General features: G+C 32.6%; 1 protein-coding gene across 1 annotated transcript; it reads left to right on the top strand.

Annotated features, from left to right (window-relative positions):
- The first annotated feature begins 377 nt into the window (after positions 1-377).
- Positions 378-10,547, top strand: LOC106072860 (E3 ubiquitin-protein ligase ZNF598-like). The gene is made up of 6 exons (XM_013233345.2): positions 378-737; positions 2,180-2,422; positions 3,246-3,457; positions 5,031-5,263; positions 5,826-5,871; positions 7,294-10,547. The coding sequence occupies exons 1-6, from the start codon at positions 573-575 to the stop codon at positions 9,155-9,157; spliced, it is 2,763 nt and encodes a 920-aa protein (XP_013088799.2). The 5' UTR covers positions 378-572; the 3' UTR covers positions 9,158-10,547.

Raw genomic sequence — 10,547 nt, 5'->3', positions numbered from 1 at the left:
TTTGGGTTTAGAGTTTAATATATCTAGATTATAAATCTAGCTGTTTTACAGTTGTTGCTGTTTTTTTTAATTTTATTTTTGATATTCAGTAATATAGGCCTTGACCTAAATATACTTGCCAATAATAAAAAGTAATTAAAATAGTAATTTAATTAAAATAACACAATAATAAAAAAAAAGTGGAGTTTGTATTACCAATAATTAGATTTAGGCTAGCTATAGTATAAATACCCATCATTGACAATACAGCTAGTCTTCTAGAAATTAATATTACCATTAATCCAAAGGCGACTTCGACTTTTTACGAGAGCTAGACATTACATCTAGTTCAAGTTCTATAAATAGATCTAGAAAGTGTGTTCCTTTTTTTAAATTGTGACGTATTTCCTTACCTCTTAACTCTTGCACCACTCGTTGATTTTAAGAGGACAAACACAGTGGATTATGTTATAAAAGGACTAGAGAGCCACGTTTCACTGTTATGTTACTAGGCCAGATCTGGATTAGAGCTTTAGACTTTTAGTACGTTTATCAGTAATTATTTTACAAGATCTACAGCACTCTAGCACAATATGGAGCGTTCGGAGAGTGTAGATAATTGCCCAGTTTGTCATGACGTTTTTGAATTATTCGGTGTGGGTCCATGCGATCACCCGGTTTGTTATCGCTGTTCAACACGAATGAGAGTTTTGTGTGATCAAATGGATTGTCCAATATGCAGAAGCCCAATGCCGCAGGTTAGTAAAACAGATTGAAATTTCTAATACTTTATCTAGATCTAGAATGTAATAGATTAATAGATCTAGATTAGATCTAGAGAAGAGAATCTACTATCTAACTATCTAGTCTAGATCTAGATTCTAGATGTAGAATGTAGATTATTGTAGATCTAGATCTAGAGACTAGACAGATCTGTTCTGTTTTCTGTCATCTAATCATTCATCATTCATGTCTAATGCCAGTAAAATGAGTAAAATCTAATCTTATTAATCTAGAATAATTAATAATCTAGATTAGATTCCTATATTCTATATACATATTAGATCTATATGATATCTACTGGTCTATATAGAATCTAGAGTCTATTACTATATTATAGATTATAGATCTATAATATATTGTTATGACTATGACATGATTAGGAATTATAGTTATTTGTTTCGGGAATATGGTAAAGTTAAAGTTTTACTTAGTGACGATGACGTGATAGAACTTTAAAAAGGAAGAACGCTCTAGTATTTGATGATGACGGTTCCCTTTATGGGTATTAAACATACTTTGTTGTTCAACACCAGAGTCTAATACTTTTATCGATTGTTGGCCCTTTCGCCGGTGTTATTTGTTCCAGTATTGAATTCAGTGTTACCTCCAGTTGGACATAGCTATATTTTCAAGTACTAAACACTGTGGAAGAGCAATAATAACGCCAATAACGGAGACTGTGATTATCAAAGTAGACAGTCATAGAAGATTATTCTTTTATTTCCATCCAATCCTTTGCTTTCGCACAAGAGTTTATTTTTAATAGATAATGATCTAGTCTAGATCTTTGAAGACTTTGTTTGTAATTATTTTTTAAAATAAAATTTTTTTTGAAGACTCAACTCTTGGAAGTCTAGGCCCATGGAAACTGTCCTCCGTGGGCCTGACTCAGTCTGAACTACTGGTTGTTATGTGTGGGAGGGATCCAAGCAGAACTATATAATTTGTTGCATCCCTATTTCCCATCAATTCCAATGGCTCCTATAGATCCCAATAGGATTGGGTTAGAGGTGAAGATAAAGGCCAAACACACCAGGAAAATTTCCCCACATTTCTTCTCTGAACCAGCTGTGTGGTTGTCTGCCATAAAACATCCCCTTTAAGTTTGAGTCTTTGAGGAACAGTATATTGATAGTGACATCCCTGTCAGTGCAATAGACCTCAACAGTGGTTCTGTTTTGCTTGCGTGTTGGTCAAATAGTCTGGATGAGCCTCCGGTGACAATATTCCTCTCTGTGTCACGTTGCATGGGAGTCTACACTAACAACATTAAATGTATCTATGTGGGATTCAATTAAGATAAATAATTATTAAAATAATAAAATATTTTTTAAAGTAAAATTATTTTTGACTTTTTGTGTGCATCATTTGATTGCATTATAAGAATCCAATTCTAATCATCCTTTTTTTTTTCCAGGTTGCATTTGTGTACAACAAAGTTTTATTCAAAGATATAAATCTTAGAAACTGCATACCTAATAGAAAATTTAAAATATTCTTTGAAGATGAAAAGGTTGAAGGAAAATATTTGGAATTGTTGGAAATTCGTTGTAAAATTTGTAGGAAGAGAGACCCAGATAAAACATTTAATCAATTACAAACACATATGCGAAGAGAGCATGAATTATTTGCCTGTGATCTTTGTGTTACACACTTAAAGGTATGTTTGTTTAGTCAGTTTCAATACCCTAAGTATATTAAGTTTAAATGTTAGAGATTAGATTTATAAGTGATAGATAGGTTATATACAGGTTCTAAAAGCTCCCCTGGAATGGGACCCAAGATTAGTTGGTATTTAAGCGAAGTGGTCAGCCAGTACCACAGTACTCCTCTCATTACTGCTGCCACAGAAACAGATGACTTGTAAATAGTATGTATGTGGCAAAATAATATTGAAGTCAGCCTAACAAGATTAATATTAATTTTAGCTGCTTTTGTGAAAAACAATCTACATACATTTTTTGATATGTCTAGTTCTCAAGAAAAATGGGAATGAAAAAAAAAAAGTATCCTTCAATACAATTGATGAGGTATATGTGAATACAATGTAATTATCATATAAAATAACTGGTCTGCTTGGTGCCATAAAAATAAAGGTTAATATTTACAATTTGTAATGCATCATAATTAACACATAAATGGTAAGAGGAAATTATTAACAGAGTGACTAGCTTGAGAAATGCTATTACAGATTGGATTTTTAATTTGGGTACTTTTTATATGAATACATTTGTCAATTTACTGCTAGAAATAAGCAGCTGGAGCTTACCCACCTGTACAGCATTGAAGGGATGATTAATCCAGTTGTTCATCTCATATCAAACTATTTACTCCTCAATTCAGATTTATTGTGTTAAACTTGAAGAGGAAAGTGTTAGCATTGTACATACATATTTATTCATCATTGTAGTTATATTTATGCAAATATACATATTCTCTTTTGTGTGTGTATAAAGTATAATATGTAATATGTTTTGATGCAGATATTCCCATATCAGCGCAAGTTTTACACCAGGCAAACACTTGCAATTCATAGGCGTGTTGGAGATGAAGATGATAAGTCCTATAAAGGTCACCCACTGTGTGAGTTCTGTGATACTCGTTATAATGATAAGGATGAGTTGTGGAAACACTTACGAAAAGATCATTTCTTTTGTCACTTCTGTGATCAACGAGGTTCTAATGAATTTTATGAGTAAGTTGTTTTTTGTTGTTTTTTTTCACCATAATTTCTATCGGGCATGTTTCATTTTGATTGCTTGAATATTTTGTTTGTTTGTTTTGGTTTTTACATTAAATTACTTTATAATGTGCAAATCTTAATTTTTCTTTTTGTCTTCAAAATTATGTATTATTAACAATTATTAACTGAATTCCTGAACTATTCACTGCCACTCCATTCGGAGCTGTTGGTGTGTTTTTACTGGACTGTAAAAAAACAATACCCACATACCTTTTAAAAAGAACATATTATTATTATACATTTTTTTTTACTTTATATTTTAGGTTTCTGGTTTTTGTTATTTTCCCCTTTTCTTTAACAAAACAAAATTTAAAAAAACAACATTTTACATACTGTTACATATCCTATTATTTATAACACCTATTTCAAGTTACCTGGAGTAAATGCTTGCACGTAGATAGGATCTCAAGAAAACAATAAAGTGCTTGACAAGTATTTTTTAAAGTGACATTTAAGAGTCTAGTTTATTGATTTTTCACATTCTATCAGCCATAGGCTCCTAATAAACTAAATAAAGTGTTGTTATGCAATTCAATAGCCTTTCCCACAATATTCTTCCTTCTGTTGGTATATAATATTCTGTTTACTATTTCCTAATCCTTCCTTGTAATTCTCCTTTTGATTAGCTGTCTGCAAGATTGATACTCCAAACTGTATCCCTTTTACAGAGATATGTTGCCTGAACAAAAATGTAGCCTTAGTAGGCTTAGGCTTCATTATGTACCTTGCAACTGAACAGGTCCCATACCTGATTATTGGCATGTAGGGTTTGGTTTTCATGATCTTGTACCACTCACCATGGTCCCATCAGGTGGATGTAGCCAGACATTGTTTTTATAATTTTTTTTCATGCATTTATCTTTTTGTTGTTGTCAAAGTTTGGGTAGAAGGGCTGAAAGGAAGGTCATCACTATGATTGTTTACTGTAGGAATGAATATCTGTGAGTGAATGCAAGAGGGAAGAGATGTTGATGTAGATAAATGAGAAGGTCCAAAAGTGATATATGGGAATTAACAAAAGTTTAGAGACAGAATGTTTTGAATGTGTTGTGTTTAATTTGTTAGTGCATCTAAAGGATAAAAAAGTAAAAAAGAATACTTTAAAAAAAAACAAAGCTTATATTAAGTGTAATTGTATCAATTAGTTTGGGTCTGTTATGTAATTGTATATATGATTGACCTAGACATAATCACTCAAATATTCACTCAGGGCTCAAGGGGACTAATACAAATTATACCACCACATCTGTCAAGTACAATTTCTTTCCCTTGTTCAAGATACCAGAGAAAAGAATTAATTACCAACAGTTAATAAACTAATTGGTTATTTTTTTATCTTGATTCTTGTGTTGTCAGGTAAAAGAAATGTGCAAAATTTCAGCTTAATCAGAGATTGGGTGTGGGAGAAATAGCGCATTATAAATTTTTTAGACACACAGAGTATAAGTAACATAATTGAACAATTTTTTGTTTGCACATAGTGATCTGTCATTGTATTTTAAATTTGTACTATTGTTTTTTTCAGTCAGTATCCAGATTTAGTGAAGCATTTCTCTGAATCTCACTTCCTGTGTAGCGAAGATGAATGTGCTAGCTCATCAACACGTTTTACTCATGCCTTTGCTTCAGAAATAGATTTAAAAGCTCACAAGGCATCAGTACACAGTAAAAATATGTCTAAAGCACAATCACGTGAAACAAGAACTTTAGAATTAGAATTTCAATTGCCACCCCGGAGACAAGGCAATAGTAGAGGAGGTTTGTGCTGCTTAACTCTTTCATGTTGAACTTTTAATCAAGTGGCATTCACCAGGTCACTTCTTTTAATACAAGAATTAAAGTGTGCAACAAATACTTATTAATTCTAACAGTAGTTCATCCAGCATAAAAACAAATTATGAATTAATTTGTAACTTAATATGCAAAGTAAAAAAAAATTTATTAATATCTCATGGTGTATGTCATCTTTTCTTAATAAGCACTTTGTCATCTTTTCTTAAAAAGCAGTATGTCATTAAAAAATAGTGCACATAAACTTAATTGTCATTAAAAGTTTATTGAAGAAAAAAAAGCTAAAAAAATATAATAAAGAAATAATAGATCAATTTGATAAATTTGTTTAAATGTATATTTTAATAATTTTCTTCTTGTTTTTTTTTTTCTTCCCAAAATAATATCTAATCAAAGAAACATCAATCCATGACCTAAACATTGTTAGTTGAATGCTCAATGATAATGGTTTGCATACTATTGAGTGTTTCTTTTAAAAAATCTTTGGTTCTATTCTAACTGCAGGTTAACATTTTTTTTTTATTTTCAGGAAGTGATTATGACAGTGGCAGAAGTAATCAGAGAAGTAATAGGAGGTAATTCTTATTTATAGTGTTGCTGTATAAACTCATTTTAAAGTCATTTCATTCTATCTTAGCACCGTCTCTTGTTTAAACAGAAATTTAAAATTTACCAAAAGGATTTTTTTAAAGGAACCACAATCTTCTTCCTTTAAATATCTTAGTTGTTATTTGTTAGTAAAATGTACTTAAAGTAATGTAAAATCTTAACTATTAACTCTTGATATAATAATAATATCTTTTATTATCCATGGGGAAAAAATAATAAATAAATGATACCTAACTAGTTGCTGCTTTTTTTTTTTAATTTTTTAAGTATACGCAACCAGGAAGTTAATGACACCTCTAGATGCAAAATCAAAAGTAGTAGTTTTCCTAGAAAAGTTAAAGTTATTTTCTTATTGTGGGGAAGAAGAAGAAACCGTGCCTAATATTCTGTTTGACTGCCCCAGACTTGCTGATCTACGCCTCGACAGGTCTGGGAAACCCAAAATTTCCGACCTGTATGGCGACATTTATGCACTATGCAAGACAGCAGGGTTTCTGTCCAGGGCTTTTGCAAGAGAGGATTTGAGCCTCTCAAGGCCTCACTCAAATGGAGTTTGACGATGATGACTGAAATTCCACAGTAACAGTAAACCAAAGAATAAGCCAAGTTTTTATTTTTTACTAACTTATTTGTCTACATTTCATTGAAGGAAAGTGGCCAAAATGAAGTCAAATTGTATTACACTTGCATAAACCTACTGCAGTAGGATAAGGATGCTATATGATACTGCTCAGATATATTTTTTTAGCAATTTTTGATGTTGATGGTGTTAACAATAATTCTCAAAATTACCATAAAAAAAGTTGAAAAGTATTTTATAATCTGTTACCGAATTGAGCAGAGAAGAATACATAGCTTAACTTAGGACCTTAAAATACACACTTCTTTTCTTCTTTTTGGACACCTGAGAAGTATAAAAAAAACTAGTCCAACTCTGAGATGAACTGTAGATTGGGTTTCAGACCAGACAGCTCTCCAGGGGTGTATCTTGGAGCCAGTGTCAAGTGTATCACATGGGAATCGATACAATATACATGTTTGAAGGATTCATTCACTGGTACCGTGGTACCAATCCCCTGCTTATCACTATTTGGATTTCCATAATCTTTGCTGTCACATTCTAATGTGTCCTGTCTGGGTGTCAAAAATTATATGTTGGTCATAGCATAGCTTACAGAAAGCATCAATTTCTTCCATAGTTTGGATGAGAGCCATTCATTAATCAATTAGTTAGCATACATGTAGCTGATAAAGTCTTTTTCCTCTCTTTAAAACAGAATGTGGAATAAACAAGTTTAATGTGGAATAATTCTAATAATTTGTCAACCACTAATTATGATGTCTTACTGTAGACAAATATTATAATTTACATTTTTAATTTGTTTCAGAAGAGACTTTGACTATGAAGATGACCTCTACCGAGCTTTAGAAGCTTCTAAAGATGGCAGTACTGCTCCAGCTAAGCCTATTGTAGAGGAACGTGTGCCAGACTCTGTTCATGATTTCCCTACACTGAATGGCTCAACTGTGCCAATACCATCAACCTCTCTTAATTATTATTCCAATCAAAAACCTAAAACTCTGGAGGAAGAGTTTCCAACTTTATCAAGTCAAGCTGCAGGCAAAAAAACACCTGTCCCAATCAAACAGTATTCATCAGTGATGAACCCACCTCTTGAAAATAAGCCTCTCCCTCCTCCTGTCAAAGCTGAATCTAAACCTGTTTCATTAGGCTCTGTGAGTAAAACATTTAGGTCTCAGATGGCCCCAAAGATTACAGAAGATGAGTATCCAGCATTGGGCAACAGTCAGTCCTTGTCTAATACTTTGCAGTCTACTACAGCAGGTTGGATAAAGAAAAGTGCAGCAGAGACAAAAACCAAGGCTCCCAGTTTGTCCTCTCCTAGTCCTACGGCCAGGTTGACAGCACCAACAAGTAAGACAATAAGAGATGACAATGAGTTCCCTACATTAGAAACTGGAGCAACTAGGAAACATTATCACCTGTTTGCTCAACCAATTAAAAATAAATCAAAAGCAGAAAGTACTGAGAAAACTTTCAAATCTGATAAAGCTGACGATGAATCATTTGAATTACCAGACAGCTACTATTCTTCATATAGTAGTTTGAAGCAGACACCTGTTGAAAATGAAAATAAAAAAGACAGTAACTTGATTGCGCAGGTGTCACCGCCACCCACATTAAATGATTTCCCTGGTTTACCAGCACGAAGTTTGAAAGGGAATAACTCTGGCAACGAGGCAAAGAAAAAAAAGAAAGGTAAAAAAGAAAATAAATTGCCTGCCAAAACATCCTCTAATTCAGCCCAAGAAACAAATGCTTCGTTGAATGATATTGCCTTGGCTTTTGTCTCTAAAACAAGTGGGAACAAAGCACCTAAACCTACTGATTGGTTTGATAATCCTCCCATTGTGGTAGAGAGCTCAACTCCAAAAGCTGATCCTTTAATTGAAAACAAATCTAAGAACATTGCAAATGATTCAGCTAATTCTAGAGAGAAAACATTTAAATCTCACATGGAGTCATCGCCAAACTCTAAAATTATTTCTGGTTTTGCTGAACCTTCTGCATCTTTTCCCAGTGCTGACAATGATAATTTCCCATCTCTGCATACAATGTCTACATCAGTTCAGCCTCCTAAACCTCCCCCAGGTTTTTCTGGTGCCCAGACACATATCAGTAAAGTCAGCAGCAATACTTTGTCTGCACCACCAGGTTTCAAACCTGCTCCTTGCCCTCCTCCAGGATTTGGTGTTAGCTATACTTACATTCAACCCTCGGGGTTTAAAGAACGCAATCTAAAACTTATTCAAGATATTCAGCAAGCATTATCTGGCATCACTGATGCCTTTGCTAATTTTAAAGCACTCTCTGGCCAGTTTAGACAAGGAGTTATGGAAGCAAGTGATTATTACTTGAGCTGCCTAGCTCTCATGGGTGATAAGAATTTTGAATTTATTTTTCCAGAGCTATTGGCTCTTCTACCTGATATCACTAAACAGCAGGAATTATGGGATGTGCACTGTGCTGCACTTGGTAAAGCATCCAAAGTTAATAGTGTTAAGCCCAGTGAGGAGTTGAAGAATGCTCGGTTATCTCTGTGTCAAGTCTGTGGACAAGCTCTACTGAATAAAGATTCATTAGAGCATCATCGGCAACATAATAATTTCTCTGATTTCCCGACTCTAGGTGCCAGCATGTCCAATCTTAATAAAGTTTTATGCAAATAAAATCTGTAGCTTGACAGAATGAGTTTCACCATACATGTTGATGCTAATCAACTGACTTGGTTGTGTTATCTTTGCTAGAACTTGGCTGTGCTATCAGTTACACTACTAAATGCTAAAGAAAATGTATCTTTTTTTTTGTCTTGTTGTTTTCTCTTGTTTGCTGTGAAAGTTCAATCCATTGGCTACAGATATTTGTGTTAAAAGTTGTTTTCTTATTTATTTTTTTTTTACAATTTTACATTCAGATTTGATAACACTTGATGTTTCTTGATTAGTTTTTCTTGCTGTCATTTCAATGATTCCACTTCAAAAAATGTTTCTAAACTTTTTTGAATTCATGATTTTAAAGCATTAAATTTTGTGAGTAAAAGAATTCTTAGCAAAACAAATATTTTCAATGGTTGATTAAATATTTTAATAATGATATTGGCATTTGAAATAGAAAGAAGAATTATATGTGTTTAGTTCATTTAGGATAATTGCCTAGACCTACCAGTGACTTACAGTCTGTCAAAGGGGAAGAGGTGGCTACTTAATTAGTTTGCCAGAGTAGGAATAAGTGTTTATATTTTTAATCTTTGTTAAACGGATGTTTTTTTGTTGTTTTTTTGATCATGCAAATATGTAAATAGTCTCTTGACATTTCTTTACTTAACAGAATTATTTCTATCAATTGATTATGAATATATTTTGACAATTTTAAAATTATTTTTATTTAATGAATCATATTTTGGCTTCAATTGCCATTTGTTTCTAAGTAGGTCAAAGTGTAGAGCTTATAATATAATTATAATCATCAGAACTGTTGCTTTCAATACCTCTGTTGTGTCCTTAGTCCATGGTAGTTGAGAAATAATAGAAACTGTTTGAATTCAAGTATTTACATTTGTACTTGGGAGATCCTGCTGCAATATTTTAACTTTTAGGCCCTGGGATACAAGTACCCATAATTCAATAGTTTCCTGTAGTTCAGTGAGGGAATAATTTTATTTAAATGGTTGGTTGAATTAACTGCTGTTTAAAGAAATATCATTTATAACAAATGTACTAAAGATTTCATGTACAACTTGTTACTGTCTGAAAGTTCGTTTTTTTTATTCTGTATTAACTTTAACTTTTAGACTTGATGTCATGGGGGCAAAGTGAGTTTGGAAAAGTAAAACATTCATCCGGTGAAACTTTTTCTCACTGGCATACTCTGGTTTGATAGTCAAAGACCAACTAGTAACACAAATTGTGTTGAATATTATATAAAGTGGGTTGCTTTGTTCAAAACGTGTGTCAATCAAGATTGTTTTAAATTTAAATATCTATCTAGATGTTTCATTTGGCTCTAGATTTCCATTTGACAGTTACTGTTAATCAGTTCTAATAAACATAATCAAATGTT

This window comes from Biomphalaria glabrata, chromosome 2, assembly GCF_947242115.1.
Source record: "Biomphalaria glabrata chromosome 2, xgBioGlab47.1, whole genome shotgun sequence".
NCBI classification, from domain to species: Eukaryota; Metazoa; Mollusca; class Gastropoda; family Planorbidae; genus Biomphalaria; species Biomphalaria glabrata.
The sequence above is the reverse complement of the archived record's forward strand: the minus strand, read 5'-3'. Positions and strand labels throughout refer to the sequence as shown.

What these genes read in the sequence shown, in the direction of transcription:
- LOC106072860 (XM_013233345.2), top strand. Translation starts at nt 573, where the DNA reads ATGGAGCGTTCGGAGAGTGTAGATAATTGCCCAGTTTGTCATGACGTT. An exon ending in GCAGAAGCCCAATGCCGCAG is followed by an intron (nt 738 to 2,179) that starts GTTAGTAAAACA and finishes TTTTTTTTCCAG; the next exon opens with GTTGCATTTGTGTACAACAA. An exon ending in GGTTCTAATGAATTTTATGA is followed by an intron (nt 3,458 to 5,030) that starts GTAAGTTGTTTT and finishes TGTTTTTTTCAG; the next exon opens with TCAGTATCCAGATTTAGTGA.